The 16939-nt window shown below is 43.5% G+C and overlaps 1 protein-coding gene and 1 long non-coding RNA gene across 3 annotated transcripts in view; one reads left to right on the top strand and one right to left on the bottom strand.

Annotated features, from left to right (window-relative positions):
- The window catches only part of Upp2 (uridine phosphorylase 2), a 36938-nt gene extending 35659 nt beyond the window's left edge, over nt 1-1279 (bottom strand). Inside the window, exon 1 of one of the 2 annotated variants that reach the window (XM_006984647.4) lies at nt 721-1279. In XM_006984647.4, the coding sequence (XP_006984709.1) occupies nt 721-782 (62 nt within the window). In that variant the 5' untranslated portion in view covers nt 783-1279. The remainder of the gene's footprint in view (nt 1-720) is intronic. The other variant, XM_042275312.2, reaches the window with a different exon arrangement.
- The window catches only part of LOC121828641 (uncharacterized), a 67886-nt gene extending 51817 nt beyond the window's left edge, over nt 1-16069 (top strand). The window contains exons 3-4 of the long non-coding RNA XR_006071097.2: nt 14032-14111; nt 15656-16069. This is a non-coding gene — a long non-coding RNA (uncharacterized LOC121828641). The remainder of the gene's footprint in view (nt 1-14031; nt 14112-15655) is intronic.
- The last annotated feature ends 870 nt before the right edge of the window (nt 16070-16939 follow it).

Below are 16939 nucleotides of genomic sequence, written 5' to 3'. Positions count from 1 at the left end.
GCAGCTTAGGCAGATTTATGTCCACTTTTGAGATGAATAGTATCAATGGTATTTCAGAAGTTGATTCTATGTCATGTCCGTCCATCACAAAGTGTATGAAATTACCCCATGACACACTCAACACAGTTAAAATGCCGTAGGCATTGTGGGACCCTTTCGTTATTTCTCAGGTATAGCCTATGGTCCTGGAATTAAATGCTGAGTTCACTGCACAGTGAATTCCAGGCTGTACTTTGAATTTGTCTGCTCCTGTGGGTTTTTGTGTGTTCTTTTGACCTATTTTCTTTTTCTTTCTTTTTTATTTATTATTACTATGTGTATTATTCATTATATATATATTTTTTTATAAAATTATGTGGCGGTGGACATGGCAGGAGGCACATGTGGAGGTCACAGGATAACTTGGTGGAATCATTTCTTCCACCTTTGCGTGGATGCTGGGAAGTGAACTCTGGTGGCCAAGCTTGCTCTTGTCCTCTTACTTTTATGCCCTAAGCTATCCCACCAGCCTCCACTCTATGTTCTTACATGAACCAACTTGCCAACTCTGCGAGAATCAAAGAATAAAAATTTGCAGTGCTTTTGTGTGGGTTTGTATTATGGACAGTATTCCAATTATTTAATGCCCACTGTGAAAAGATGTATAAAACTCCAGGCACTTAAAATAAAACCTAAGAGACACTCACCTGCCCGAAACAAGAAAAGATCAAAATTACTCACCCCTCATAGGCATTCTTGTCCGGTCTCATGGGTCTATTAGAAGCAGGTAAAATGGAAGCCATACTCTGCGGTGCACAGATATCAGGAAATAGCAATATTAGGGACCGCTGTTAAATTACAGATCTAATCACAGCAGCACAGCTCCAAGTCAGATTAGCAGCTTCCCTTCAAACTCAGGTTTTCTTCTGAAGTTTTCCTCTAAAATCTCCCTTAGCATCTTAAACTTCTCTGCCAATTTCAAAACACCATCCCTGGATGGCCTTTTATAGGATACCCTCGCTGTCAGCCCATCATTCCCCAAGAAGATAGGCTCCTTGGGAAGGTGTGGCATCCTTTCTCTTTAACCAGGTTGGTTAACTCGTTAGCTTTGATCACTGCACCTCTCCATGGCATCTGACCTCGGGCCCAACGGAGGGCTGGCGTGACACACCAACTTACTTGCTTTGAAACAACTGTATAGGAACACAAGCCTGCTTTGGGCTTCCATGCCAACCTCATCAAAAATGTGTCCAGCACACGTGAGAACTTTCAGTTCTCAAATATTTCGTTTTCCCATCCTTCCCCACTACTTGCCAGTTTGTTTTTGTTCTTTGTGGTTACTAGTTAGGAAAACATCCAAAGTCAGGACCTCAGAAAGCCCCTTTCTAGGGACTTTGCCCTCTGAGTTCATACAGGAGGTCTGATGATTAAACAAAGCTGCTTTCCTAGGGCCTCTTCAGTGAACTAAATACAAGGTTGATGCCAATGTCCACTAAACCATGCCTCTCAGTGTCAATGCAGGCAGAATAAGAATTATAGCTTAATATTTTCAGAAAAGATAGTGTCCTTCTGTTTTTAAGGAAATCTGTTCATCGGTAGCCCGCTATGACTGTGCGGACCTACACTCCCAGCACTTAGGAGTCCGGACAGGAGGAGGGCTAGAAGCTTGGTGGCAGCCTGGTCTACAGAGTTCCACAGTGTGTGTATAAAGCAATCCCTGCTTCAGGAAGAAGAAGGAGTGAAAAGAAGGAAGGGAAGGAAAGAAGGGAAAGAGGAGGGAGGGAAAGAGGCAGGGAGGGAATGGGGGAGAGAAAGAATGGATTCACTGTTTGCTGGTGCATTTCATTCAGGAGTGAGGAAATCCACTCCATCATGACCCTTTCTCTCACCGTTCCTATGGGAACCAGCTGACATTCTGTATGGGGCAGAGCTTCAAGAATATGAGTATCGTGGGTTTTCAGCAAATCAGAACTTAAAATATTCATAAGAGCCAAGTAGAAGATATGTGGCGTTTCCTGATGTGTGTGGATTTCTCTTTAAGAATATGTATTACAGCCAAGAAGCAAATAGCCTGGATCTTTCTTTCTTTTTTTTTTTCTTCTTCTTTTTTTAAAATCCAATTAACATTTTTTTATTTATTTTTCATACCAACTACAGTTTCCCCTCCCTCCTCTCCCCTCCACCTCCCATCTACACACTTCCCCATCCACTTCTCCTCATCTCCAGTGGAAAGGGGCAGGCCTCCCACGGACTTGAACAAAGCATGGCACATCAGGTTGAGGCAGGATCAAGCTCCTCCCCGCCTGCATCAAGGCTGGGCAAGGTAATCCAGCATAGGGGAAAGGTTCCCAAAAGCCAGCTAAGCACCAGGGACAGGTCCTGATCTCACTGCTAGGAGCCTTGCAAACACACCACGTTACACAACTGTCACATGCAGGCTCCCTAACTGTTGATCCAGAGTCCGTGAGCTCTCACGCGCTCAGGTCAGCTGTCTCCGTGGGTTTCCCCATCATGACCTTAAATCCCCTGGCTCCTACAATTCCTCCTTTTTTTTTTCAGCATGACTCCCGGAGCTCAGCCCAGTGCTTGGCTGTGGATCTCTGCATCTGCGTCCATCAGTTCCAGTTCTAGCTCTTTCATGGCAATTAGGGTAGCCACCAATCTGATTATAGTAGATGGCCAGTTCAGGCACCCTCCCCACCATTGCTAGGGGTGTTAGCTGGGGTCATCCTTGTGGATTCCTGGGAGTTTCCCTGGCACCAGGTTTCTCCCTAACCCTGAAATGCACCCTCCCATCAACACATCTTTCCTTACTTCCCTCCCCCCGTCCGCCCTGCCCCCAACCCACTCCCTCAAGCCCCCATTCCCCTACTGCTACCCCCAGTTTACCCAGGAGATCTATTTCCCCTTCCCAGGGAAATCCATGCGTCCCTCTTTGGGCCCTCCTCGTTATCTAGCCTCTTTGGAGCTGTGGATTGCAGTCTGGCTGTCCTTTAGTTTACTCCAAATATCCACTTATGAGTGAGTACATACTGTGTTTGTCTTTCTGGGTCTGGGTTACTTCACTCAGAATGATTTTTTTCTAGTTCCATCCATTTGCCTGCAAATTTCATGAGGTCATTGTTTTTTACAGCTAAGTAATACTCCATCATGTGAATGTACCACATTTTCCTTATCCATTCTTCGGTTGAGGGGCAGCTAGGTATTCTGGCTATTACAAACAATGCTGTTATGAACATAGTTGAGCATGTGTCCTTGTGGTATGATTGAGCATCCTTTGGGTATATGCCCAAGATTGGTATAGCTGGGTCTCGATGTAGATTGATTCCTGATTTTCTGAGAAACCACTATATCGATTTCCAAAGTGGCTGTACAAGTTTGTACTCCTACCAGCAGTGGAGAAGTGTTCCCTTTTCTCCACATCCTCTCCAGCATGAGCTGTCTTCAGTGTTTTTGATCTTAGCCATCCTGACAGGTGCTAAGATGGTATTTCAGAGTTGTTTTGATTTGCATTTCCCTGATGACTAAGGATGTTGAACAATTCCTTGAATGCTTTTCGGCTATTTGAGATTCTTCTGTTGAGAATTATTCATTTAAACCTGTACCCCACTTTTAAAATTGGATTAGTTGAAATTTTGACGTTTAGTTTCTTGAGTTCTTTATATATTTTGGAGATAAGCCCTCTGTTGGATGTGGGGTTGGTGAAGATTTTTTTCCCATTCTGCAGGCTGCCATTTTGTCTTACTGACAGTGTCCTTAGCCTTACAGAAACTTTTCAGTTTCAGGAGGTCCCATTTATTAATTGTCGATCTCAGTGTCTATGCTACTGGTGTTACATTCAGGAAGTAGTCTCCTGTGCCAATGTGTTCAAGGCTACTTCCCACTTTCTCTTCTATCAGGTTCAATGTAACTGGATTTATATTGTGGTCTTTGATCAATTTGGACTTGAGTTTTGTGCAGGGCAATAGATATGGATCTATTTGCATTCTTCTACATGTAGATATCCAGTTATGCCAGCACCATTTGTTGAAGATGTTTTCTTTTTTTCATTGTATAATTTTGACTTCTTTGTCAAAAATCAGGTGTTCAGAGGTGTATGGATTTATATCAGGGTCTTCAATTTGATTCCATTGATCCACATGTGTTTTATGCCAATACCAAGCTGTTTTTATTACTATAGCTCTGTAGTAGAGCTTGAAGTCATGGGTGGTGATACCTCCAGAAGTTCTTTTATTGTACAGGATGATTTTGACTATCCTGTTTTTTGTTTTGTTTTGTTTTTCCATATGTAGTTGAGTATTATTCTTTTGAGGTCTGTGAAGAATTGTGTTGGGATTTTGATGGGAATTGCATTTTGAATCTGAAGATTTCTTTTGATAAGATTGTCATTTAATCCTATCTATCCATGAACATGGGAGATCTTTCCATTTTCTGATATCTTCTTCAATCTCTTTCTTCAAAGACTTAAAGTTCTTGTCATACAGGTCTTTCACTTGTTTGGTTAGAGTTACCCCAAGATATTTTATATTATTTGTGGCTGTTGTAAAGGGTGATGTTTCTCTGATTTCTTTCTTGGTCCATTTATCATTTGTATATGGGAGAGCTACTGATTTTTTTTAGTTAATCTTATATCCTGCCACATTAATGAAGGTGTTTATCAGCTGTAGGAGTTTTCTGGTAGAATTTTTGGGGTCACTTATGTATATCATCATAACATCTACAAATAGAGAAGTTTGACTTCTTCCTTCCCAGTTTGTATCCCCTTGATCTCCCTTTGTTGTCTTATTTCTCTAGCTAGAACTTCGAGTACTATATTGAATAGATATGGGGAGAGTGGACAGCCTTGTCTTGTTCCTGATTTTAGTGGAATCACTTTGAGTTTCTCTCCATTTAATTTGATGTTGCCTGTTGGCTTGCTGTAAATTGCCCTTATTATGTTTAGGTATATTCTTTGTATCCCTGATCTCTCCAAGTCATTTATCATGAAGGGGTATTGCTTTTGTCAAAGGCTTTTTCAGTATCAAATGAGATGATCATGTGGTCTTTTTCTTTTAGTTTATTTATATGATGGATTATATTGACAGATTTTTGTATATTGAACCATCCCTGTATCTCTGGGATGAAGCCTACTTGATCATGGTGGTTGATTTTTTTTTTATGTGTTCTTGGATTTGGTTTGTCAGTATTTTATTGAGAATTTTTGCATCAATGTTCATGAAGGAAATTGATCTGTAATTCTCTTTCTTTGTTGCATCTTTATGTGGTTTGGGTATCAGGGTAAGTGTAGCCTCATAAAAAGAATTTGACAATGTTCCTCCTATTTCTGTTATGTGGAACAATTTGAAGAGTATTGATATTAGCTCTTCTTTGAAATTCTGGTAGAATTCTGCACTGAAATCCTCTGGCCCTGGGCTTTTTTGTTGTTGTTGTTGTTGTTGTTGTTGTTGGGAGACTTTTAATAACTGCTTCTATTTCTTTAGGGGTTATAGGTCTATTTAAATTGTTTATCTGGTCTTGATTAATTTTGAATATCCGGGATCTTAACTTAAGGTGAAAACTATTTTGTGAAAGCCCTCAAAACTTTTTTTTTTGTTGCTTCTTTTGGTTCCTGGTAGACAGCCAACAAAGTTTTCAGAATGGGAAGGCAAATGCATGTTGGGGAATAACCAAAGTAACGTAAGCCCTGCCATGGCCACTGCCCACCAGGCATTTATAATTTTACCCAAATTTTCCAAGAACCATTTTGAAAGTTATCTTAGAAAAGGTAATGATAGGTATGAGACAAAATAAACCCGTTGTCTTGGAACTTGGGACCTTAGCTCCTTGCTGTAGCTTATAATTATTTGTACATCTCAAGCCTCTGACACTGCAAGCTAGTATACCAGCTGTTCTTTCCCAACAGTCATTGACAACATTGAGACTCTAATGTCCACTGATTGTCACCCAGCCCTTCATTTAGTTTTACATATGCCATATCTCTTCATTTATCTTTAGGGGATAATGAGGAAGACCACCAAATTACACTTGGCATTTACCACTGCTTCTGACGGGTGAAAGCATTAGCTAATTAGCCATTTGTGATTAATTACCTCTGTGAACCAATTAGGGTAATTAACATGTCTATCTCCAGTGCAGATTCTGTCAACCAGTGATCCTGGTCACTAATAATGTCAGATAGAACAAGCTAAAGTATATGTGCTCCATTATAACAACTCTCCTCTGTGCCTGGTCGTTGAGATCAGTAGTCATCATGTAAGGGGGTTTAGAACAGACTTGGAGAGTCTGTGAAAGGACAGTATCAACTGATGTCTTTTGAGAAATCGGAAGTTATTCTCTCCTGATTTCAGTCTTCTATAGACTAATTCATACTCTTATAGTGCGCTGTGACCTGAAGGCCTGTCAGTCTAACAGGAAGGGGGAAAGTTTTGTTTTTGGAAAGCATGCAAAGAGGTCAACTCGGGCACGGCCCTGGTATTGTGCAAACACAGGCCATGTTCCAGCAAAGCCTTATGACGCCTTACAGCGTGGATCAGGAAGGTCCTGCATTAGCTCCACCAGAGTCCGCTCTGTGGTGTCTGAGCTGCAGCGGACACTTCTGCCAGCCTCCCTCCACAGTGCTATGTCAGCACCTGGAAATCCTCCATCCTAGACTGGTTCCTCCCAGGCTTAGTTCAGCCTCCGGACCCCGGATGTTCAGCTGGCTGACTTTCGGTCTCTCCTCAGCAGCTGCAGTTTCTACCGAGTCTAGGAGACATACACGTGTGGAGTTAAAATCCTGCCGACCCACCTTCTAAGGCAGTGTTCTGTTACCCTGAAAAGGAGTTTGCTTTTCAAACTCTGATAACACTGTTAGTGCTATATGGTTTTTATGTCTAAGTATCTGCAACAGAACAGCTCTACTAGTGACTTTGTGGGAGGGGGCCGGGGGGGGGGGGGGTTCTAGTATTTTAAAAATCAAGTGCCAAAATACATGCCGCTAACTATAATCCACTTTCAATAATCACACCTTATCATGGCCACCTTAACTCATTTAGTAATATGTTTTTACTGTGCTATGAGTCACAATCGTCAGGATGCTTCCCAAGGTGCCCAGCCTGGTTGTGCAGGTAGATGGTAGGCTTCAGCAAGTTACCCTGTCTTCGAAATAACACACCCCCGACATGCACGAATAAGCTTGTAGGCTTGCCCTCATAATGGCAATGTGCAGTACTCCAATCCCGCTTTCCTTCGTCAGGGTGAGTGGCTAAGGGCAGGCATGGGGCAGCAGTGGGAACGTACTCTTTCAAACCAGATTCCCCAACTGATCGTGAATGGTTAAAGGAGCTCTAAAACTGTCTTAGTCTATCCACTCTGGGGCTGCGCAGTTTATTTACATTTCCCCCTTTTCATTCAGTAACAGTAACTGAGTACATACTGTGCCCAAGACGCCCGGGAAATGCTACAGATAAAGGCATGAGTAAGGCGGTTCTTACTTCTCTGGTTTCTTTGGCAAAAACAGTTGCAATCCGTGAACAGAGAAGACAGGCATTTCTGCCTTTCTCGAGCTGGCCTTCCTGATGTCACAACACATGGGGTGGCTGTATCTGCAGCAGCTTCTCCTTGTGTCAAGCGGTAAAGCTTTCTTGATCTTTGGATCTGCCTTTCCTTCTTCATCCGTGGTTCTCTCCCGTATATCGTGGATACATTGCCCCCTAATGCTGTGACTTTTTTTTTCCTTAAAAACTCCAGAAACCCCATTAGTTAGTGCTACCCGGTTTTCATGCCCAAGCATTTGCTACAGAACAGCACTGGCGACCTTTTTGAAAAATCAAATTTCAAAAATTAAATGCCAAAACAAGGTGTCACTGATTATAATACACTTGCAATAGTCACACTTAATGAATGGATGCCTTAACTCCTTTAATAATACATTTTCTCTGTGCTGGACGCAAAGCCTCCCAAAGATCCCTTATCTTCTACTACCCATTTAGTCTTTCTCGCCATTTCCCATCCTCCTGGAAGTCAGGGAAGTGACTTTCAACTTCCTGTTCACTTTCTTTAAGAGAAATGCTAGTACATCTGGCTTCCCCCTGACACTACTCCACTATTGCTGGGGTCCATAGAGGTTTCCTAGTGAGAGCTGAGCTTGCTTTTCCCAGCCGGGCTGCATACGGAGAATGATTGACTATGTGCGTGGTTACCAGGTATTTGGAAGGGTCTGCATTTGGCTGTGCTAGAGGGAGGTCTTTTGCCTCACCCTTTGGCATTCCTTTAAAAGCCCTTTAGCAGAGACAGAAGGCAGCGGTGGATTAGGATCCAGGCCCTCCTGAGGCTAACCTGTGTTTTTGTCTCTGTCTCTGTCTATGGTGATATTTTATTTGTACTGAAATGTGATTTTAATTTTATGTTAATAAATAAAGTTGCCCTGGGGTCAGAGCTATTAGAGCCATAGCAAGAGCGTGATGGTTAGAAGAGCTAGGTAGATTTCTGTGTGTTCAGGGATACAGCCAGTATTGGAGACATACGCCTTTAAGACCTGGAGGGCGGTACTTACAGGCAGTGATGAGGCAGTCATGTGGTTGGGTTTACAACCAATGAGAAGGCAGAACAGAAAGACTATTTAAACACAGACAAACAGGAAGTAGCTCTCTCTCGGGGAAGTTAGGAGCACTGCAGGAGGTAAGATTTTATCTCTGAGCTCTGACCTCTCGGCTTTCTCTTTTACATTGGCTCTGTGTTTCTTATTTTAATAAGACGATTGGTTACATCTACATCTGTCTCTCTCTCCTCTATGTGTCTATCTAAATCTCTTATCCCTCACTCCTCAAGAGTACCCTGAAGGGGGCGGGGAGTGGGAGCTGGTCTCCCACACACTATTAATGTCACTTCAAGATGACAATAATTGAGTGATGTGGGTATGAAGGAGTTTCCTTGATTTCTTGGCAATGAAGAAGAGGGCTCTTTTACCATTCTTTGATTTCTTTTTGGTCAGGTGGCATGTCAAGGGTTGTTTGTGGCTTTTGTGAGGAATCTGGGGCTACTTAGATGTAGTCTATGGGTTCTGAGAGACAGCTAGGCTCTCTAGCCTTAGTGTAGTGGTTCCCAACCTTCATAATGCTGCAACCCTTGACCCCCAACCATAAAATTATTTTTGTTACTACTTCATAATTGTAATTTTGCTACTGTTATGAATCATAATATAAATATCTGACATGCAGGATATCTGATATGTGACCCCTGTGAAAGGGCCATTCAACCCCCCAAAGGGGTCTCACCCTATGGGTTGAGAACCACTACCTTAGTGGCCCATGAAGCTTTTTCTAAATGTGCTGGCTGTGGCTTGGATGCAGTGGATAGCTTCTCCTTGCCTTGAAGCCTCTTCAGAGCCAGGTGGAAGGATTCAGGCCCCCTGCTCTAGGCTTCGTGGGCTGAGGTATGGCTCCATGGATGTGTAGTTATTTCCTCTCCCTTAACATTCATCCCCTAGAGTGAGCAGTAACTCCTGTGTTTCTCCGTTTGCTTTCTTTTGAACTAGAAGGTGAGCTCCCCCCTCGACTTCTTTTTTCCTGCCTGTGTGTTTCCACTGCCATATCCTGAATTCTCTCTACTTTCTAGTTAGTAATCAACAGTTTCAAGTCCACCAGACCTTGGTTTTGATGTGTTGATAGAAGCACAACAATGCTTAAAATCCTTGTTTTTTTTTGTATATCACCCCACTAGGGGCTCAAAAGTCCCACTCAAAGAATCCCAATTCTCTCCTGTAATTCCCATAAATGGAAATATGGACAGGAAAGGGGGCATTGTTGTGGTTTGAGCTGGAAATGCCTTCAACAGGTTCATGATTTGAATGTGCAGTTTGGGCAGGGTCTGCTAACAGGGAGAGGGGCTTCACTGGTGGAAGTAAACCCAACTCAAGCTCTGATATCTGCCTCCATCTCTGATTTGTTGGGACATAAACCGGCCTCTGCTACAAATTATGGGTGCTACGGGCTGTGCTGCTCCACAATGCCTTCCAGAGACACGGACTCAAACTCTCTGAAACTGTAAGCCTCAATGAATCACTCCTCTGTGATTCTTTGCTATTGTAGTCACAGTCACACAAAGTCATTAACACAACCGTGCACACAGAAAGAAAAAAATCTTAGTGATGTTTCAAATTGATCACATCCATTATAGTTATTGTCAGACAAAGAATTACACACCTGATTGTTGGCACACTTTCTCTGTCCTGCCAGTCAGCTCTGTCCCAAATAACCACACAGAGACTTATTATTAGTTACAAATGATTGACTGATAGCTTAGGCTTGTTACTAACTAGCTTTTACAACTTAAATTAACACATATTTCTTATCTGTGCTCTACCCCATGGTGGTATCTTTTTTCAGCACAGTATATTCATCTCCTGCTTCCTCTGCATCTAGCTGGTGACTCCACCCTTCATTTCAGTTTGGGTCTCCCACCTAAACCTCCTGCCTTGCTATTGGACAGTCAGCTCTTTATAAAACCAATTAGAGTAATACATATGTATAGTGTGTAAAAGGATTATTCCATAGCACTGGTAAATAAAAGCATCATGCAACCATTCTTCAAGGTACTCGTCTCTCTGCTGTTTTGTAACAATGCAAGGTTGTCTGTGTTTGACTTCTGAGCAAGGCCTTGCAGGGTGGTGGTAGATGAAGCCTTTACCATGAAAAAGTTACTATTGAGAGTGGTCTTGTGGAGGCCAACCCATGTTGGGACTCTGGGGAGGATTCCAGCACTTCTCAATCCTCCCACAAGATTTCAACCTGTCAATGATAACTCATGGTCATGTTGGAAAAGTCTTCATAATTCTGTTTGTGATTAAGAAATAAAAAATAATGATAGGGGTGGATGGTGGTAGCAATCTCCTTTAATCCCAGCACTTGGGAGCCAGAGGCAGGCAGATCTCTGTGAGTTCAAGGTTAGCCTGGTCTGCAAAGTTAGTTCTAGGATAGCCAGGGCTACGCAGAGAAGCTCTGTTTCTGAAAAACAAATAAACAAACAAACAAACCAAAACAGTGATAGATTTTTTTTCAAGACCCATAGAACACTGACATTTAGGATCTCTATGAAGTTATAAAGTACAGGTTTCCTTTAGGACTTAACACTTCTTCATTTATAAAATTTCATTTTTCTAGAATTATATTCATATATTATATCTATAAACAATGGATCTTTCTTGGGACAAGGGTGTAAACTAGTAAATAAATGAACAAGTTTCAGAGGCCAGAGAGATGGCTCAGTGATGGAGATCAATGGCTGCTCTTGCAAAGGACCCAAGTTCAGTTCCCAATGTCCACATGGTAGCTCACAACCATCTGTAACTCCAGTTCCAGGGGACCCAATCTCCTTGTCTGACCTCTGTAGATACAGGCAAACATGATGCACATATATACATGCACATAGACAAACATTCACACACAAATAAATCGAAAGCATTTAAAAAAAATAGCAAGTTTCAAGTCATGTGAACACTGATGCATAAGAATGGCTTGACTGTCGCCAACCATCCCACAGAAGTTGTTTCCAGGTACATGGAGACTCCGCATGGGAAGTGTCATACCTGCCACCTGGTAGAAGCATGTCCTCTATCCTACATGTGTGTTATGACTTGAAAATGAAACATCACCCACAAATTCATGTTTTAACACTTGGTCCCCAGCTAATGACACTATTTTGAAAGACTACTGAACATTTAGGAGGTGGGCCTCACTGGTGGAGGGAAGCCATTAGAGGGGTGACTTTCTGAGTTCTGGTCTGTCATGATGGGAACAGCCTCCAGCACTTCTCTCCCACAACCATAAACTAAGTTGCCGCTCTATGCCATTGCTGCCACGATACCCCAAAACTCTTGGAAACCATGAGCCCACACAGATCTTTGTCCCTCTTGTTATTTTAGTCTGGCATTGGGATCACAGTGACACAAAAGAGACAAATATAGAAATTTGGGACCAAAGAAGTGGTTTTTATTGTCGTAAGGAAGCCTAACCATGTGGTTTTTAGACCTTTAGAACTAACTCTTGAGAATCTGAAGTTTGGGGATGCAAACCAGGAAACCCTTAGAATGCTGTTATCAAAGATTAATGGGCAGTTGTTGAAGCTCATAGTATCAGATTGCTGAAAATGTGGGCAGTGAGGGCCAGGTTCAAAAGACTTCAGATGCAAAGGACTCCGTTGGGAACTGGACTAGTTGACATTTGCATTCCATTCTGGAAACTATTTATCTACATTGTCTATATTCTAACATTTTGAGTGAGGCTGAACTCAAAGGTAAATACTTTGGTGAAGGCAATCTCAAGGCAGCACAAAGTGCAATCTATGACCTAGGTATTTGTGACTACTTTAAAGTAAATTTACAGTGAAAATTTGGAACAAAATGTGGAGGAGAAAAATATTTTTAAAAGAGTCAGGGGTTAGATGAACGTCATGAGCGACAATCCAGGTGATTTGCCCTGAAACGGTAGGAAACATGCTCTACAAGACTCTTGAGAGACCCAGCCACCCAGGCATTCAGTGACCCACTGCAGCCATGCTTCAAGAGGGTCCTGATATTGTTCCAGCTAGTAGTGACTTCGTGTTGGCCACATGGGACTGTTTTTTTTTTTTTTTTTAAACATTCAGAACTGAGAATTACTTGGTCATGGAGGCTTGCACCAAGATCTTTAAGGAAAGTCTATTCCAGACAAGGCACACAGGCTCAGATTCCCAGCAGGAAGAGCCTGGGAGGCTGTAGTGGAGATACCAAGAAGTTGGAAGTGCCAGGAGGGTAGAACATCTGCTGAGAACTCCAGAAACTGGGCGGAGTCAGCCCACCAGAAAGGCCTGTGGAGTGCAAGCAGCTAGGCTCCAGGGTCATTCAAGCCCACTGGAGCTCACATCACATCTTCACATTCCCAGGATGACAGTCAGGAAAGCTCCAGGATTTAACGCTTCCCTTTTAGGCTTTGGTCTTGTGTTGGTCTAGCCTTTCCTTGCTAGTCTCCTGTTCCTTCATTTTAAAATAGAAAAGGTCACTCCATGTCATTGTATATTGGAAAAATAGTCTTTCTAGTTTACACAGGCTCACTGATACAGTGTTCTTCTTGAACCTTAGAAAAGAATTTGAACTCTGACATTTAAACAGTGTTGAAACTGTTAAAATTACGGGGCCTCTTTAAGCTGTATTGTGAAGGGCCCGCCCCCACCTTTTACAGGGTTCCAACGAGGAGGAGAGAGGCATAAGGAATTAGTAGACAGAAAGATAGCAGAGATGGGACAGACAGAAACACAGGAGAGCTTTGGGAGGACCTGGGTCAAAATTCACCGGCCCAGAACTTTATTCAAAAGGGCTTTTTCTAACAATGCCAAGGGTCGAGGCAAAAGACCTCCCCCTGCTAGATACAACCAAGTGTAGACCCTTCCAAACACCTGGTACCCAGGCCCGTGGTCCAATCATCCTCTTATGCAGTCCTGCTGGTAAAGCAAGCTCAGATCTCACTAGGAAACCTTTGTGGGCTCCCTCATTGTATTTAAGTGCTTTTTAAAAATTATTATTATTATTATTATTATTATTATTATTATTATTATTATTATTAAATGCATTCATTTATTTTACATTAGGATTGAAGTTTTCCCTCCCTCCTCTCTTCTCATTCCCTCCTCCCACCTCCCTTCTGCCCCTCCCCCATCCACTCCTCCTCTGTCTCCATTCAGAAAAGGGCAGGCCTCCCATGGGGACCGACAAAGCACAGCATATCAAGTTGGGTAGGACCAAGCTCCTCCCCCTGTACTAAGAGGCTGGGCAAGGCAACCCAGTATGAGAAATAGGTTCCTGAAAGCCAGCCAAAGCGTTAGGGACAGGCTCTGCTTCCACCCCCAGGAGTCTCCCAAGTAGATCAGGCTAGACAACGGTCACATGTATATAGAGGGCCCAGGTCAGTCTCATGCAGGCTCCCCAGCTGTCAGTCCAGAGTCTGTGAGTTCCTATGAGTCCAGATTAGTAGTTTCTAAGAGTTCCCTTGTGATGACCTTGACCCCCTGACTCATACAATCCTTCCTCCTGCTCTTCAACAGGATTCCTGAACTCGGCCCAGGGCTTGGCTGTGGATCTCTGAATCTGTTTCCATCAGTCGCTGGATGAAGGCTCTTTGATGGTAATTGGGTAGTTAATATCTGATTACAGGTGATGGCCAGTTCAGGCTACCTATCCACTATTGCTAGGAGTCTCAGCTAGGGTCATCCTTTATATTATGGGAGTCTTTGAAGACCAGGAAAGGGATATTTTGTTTTGAATCTAAAATGTTCTTTACAGACTCATGTATTTTTTAATTAATTTTTCATGTATGAGTGCTCTGTCTGCATATATACCTGCAGGCCAGAAGAGGACATCAGATTCCATTATAGATGGTTGTGAGCCACCTTGTGGCTGCTGGGAATTGAACTCAGGATCTTTGGAAGAGCAGTCAGTGCTCTTAACCACTGAGCCATCTCTCCAGCCTCCCCTCTCCAGGCTCGTGATCTAAATGCTTGGTCTCCAAGCTAGTGCTGCTTTTTCTTGTGGGGGTGGGATATGGAGCTTTCAGTTGGGGAGGCCTAGCTGGCAGAAGCAGATCACTGGGGATGGACCGTTGAAGGTCACATAGCCTGGCTCAGGTCCTGCTCTGCTTTCCTCTTCGTGGACCGTTTTGAGCAACCTGTGCAAAGTGCTTTCACCATCGTGAATAAAGCCTTTGTGTTTCCTACCATGATTCATGGAAACTGTGAGCAGACTAAAGCACTTCCCTTCATAAGCTGTTTATATCAGATACTGAGGTCAGACTGATGAAAAACACAGTCGATTATGCTTAGAGTTGAGAAGGGAGAGGAAAGGCTTGTTCTAGCAACATCAAATGAACATAGTGTGATTCCCAACTACCCTGGCTTCTTGGCTGGCTTTCCTTACTAGGAATCACAAGTTCAGAGTGAGGCCAAATTTGAAATACCCTGTGTTCAGGGCTGGAAAGACAGCTTAGCAGTTAAGAGCACTTGCTATGTTTGAAGAAGACCCAGATTCAATTCCCAGCATCCACAGAATAGTTCATAACCATTTGTAATTCCAGTTCCAGACATCTGACGCCCTCAGGCGGCCTCTGTGAGCACAGGGCACTGCATTTGCATTCAGGCAAACATTCATGCATAGTAAATATTGTTTTTTAATTCCTGTGCTCTAATGGACCATTAAATGCACACACAGTAGCACAGAAAACTGGCAGACAGCTCAAAAGGCGGTATCACCAGAACCCCATCTAGCATGGTCAACAGAGCGACCTTTTAAGACTGAAAATGCTGGCCTTCAGAACAGGCTGGGCTTTCGTGTTTCCAGGCTGTTCTGTTCTCACGTTCTGAGAAAGGAAGTATGAGGCACAGGGTATGAAAGATTAAAAAAAAAAAAAAGTTAATCTGCCTGAAACAAGCATGGTATTTGAAATCAATAGCGGTAGGGAATCAAATTTTAAAGCTTTTTACTAAGCTCAAAATGACCACTTTCAAAAATAATAACCACATTCAATCTAGAATGGAAATCTGAAGGACTGGTGGGGGGGGGGGGGGTGCCTGCCTCAGATCCCCCTGGGCTGGGCTGGGGCCTGGGCGGTTTCTATGCCACCTCTCACTTAATCCTCATAACAGCCCTGTGAAATAACTATTACTATTTTTCCAGTTTTCAGATAGGAAGCTGAAGCTAGGAGGTGCTGAATGAGGCGATGGAACTCCCGTAATAATACAAATCACAGAAGCCCTGCCCACTCTGTCAGTAACAATCTGTCAAGGACAGCAGACCAAAGACTGCAAACAACAGGAATTTATTTACTCAGGCTCCTCAAGGTGAAGTAGGATCTGTTGTGGGAACCCACTCTGCTGATGGCTTTGGGGGTGCAAACCCTAGGGCGTGGCTTTCCCTCTGCCGAAGTGGCCCTTTAAGAGCTGAGGGAGTCCAGGGGTGAGCTCTCCCATGGGTGGTGAAGCACTGTGTGATTGTCCCCAGCTTTCCAGGGACTCTGCATCTGGATTTACCATATCCTGTGTTCGTGAGTGTACTTCTCCATTTCATTCTTAATAAAACCCTGACACCCAGACTCTCGTGGATTTCGCTTACAAGGATCTGAATTCTGGGGTAGTCTTTGCAACATTTTACCCTGGGAGTCACAAGAATTTCCTCAACTCACAGAAAAAGAAGCCATGGCTGGGCCATGGTGGATATGTGTCCTCCGGGCACTGACAAAACAAACGGTCCCATTAAAAGGAAGGCCCGATAGGAAAGCTGACTTCAAAATCAGCTTATCGCCAGATTTTAAATCGACCTTCGATTTAAAATCTGGGCACCTGATGTTTAACTCGTGTCTGGAGCACACTTCCTGAGATTTCGTGTCAAAAGCCAGGCCTGGTTCAATACACCACCTGCGGCATGTTCTGTTCTCTGCAGGACACTGACAGGTGAGTCGGAGACACACAGCCAGAGGCTGTTTCTGTGACCTCCTCACCAGCTTGCTGGCTGTCCTCACCTTTCCAGTGACCCGAGCCCCTGTTTGTTTTCAGCGATGCATGCAGGAACATTCAGTGTCCTGGGCAGGCAGCCTCAGGCTGGGAAGAAACCTGTGAGTCCATAAGGCTGGTAACTGAACTCTGCAAGGACAGGGGGCGAACTTTCTTAGGACTCAAGGCGGGGGTAACCACAAACACATAATTCAGATTTGCGCTGCTACTGCCCAGTGCGGCTAGCACTGTGGGGTTATGACATTCCAAAGCCAGTTGATTCTAGTTTGGGTTTGAGAACAACGTGTTTTATGACATTCCCTCAGCACTAGTGAGTGCAACATGTTGGCTAAACGTTAACTCTTTTCTAAGGAGGGAGAGTCCTTCTTACCCAACCATGGCTGAGCTCCTGTTTCTCCCAGTGCTCTCTCTGCCTTAGTTACGTCATGACCTTTCATGGCTGGCTTTTTAG

The sequence above is a fragment of the Peromyscus maniculatus genome, chromosome 4 (genome assembly GCF_049852395.1).
Source record: "Peromyscus maniculatus bairdii isolate BWxNUB_F1_BW_parent chromosome 4, HU_Pman_BW_mat_3.1, whole genome shotgun sequence".
Lineage (NCBI taxonomy): Eukaryota > Metazoa > Chordata > Mammalia > Rodentia > Cricetidae > Peromyscus > Peromyscus maniculatus.
Note: the sequence above shows the minus strand (reverse complement) of the source record. Positions and strands in the feature narration are given on the sequence as shown.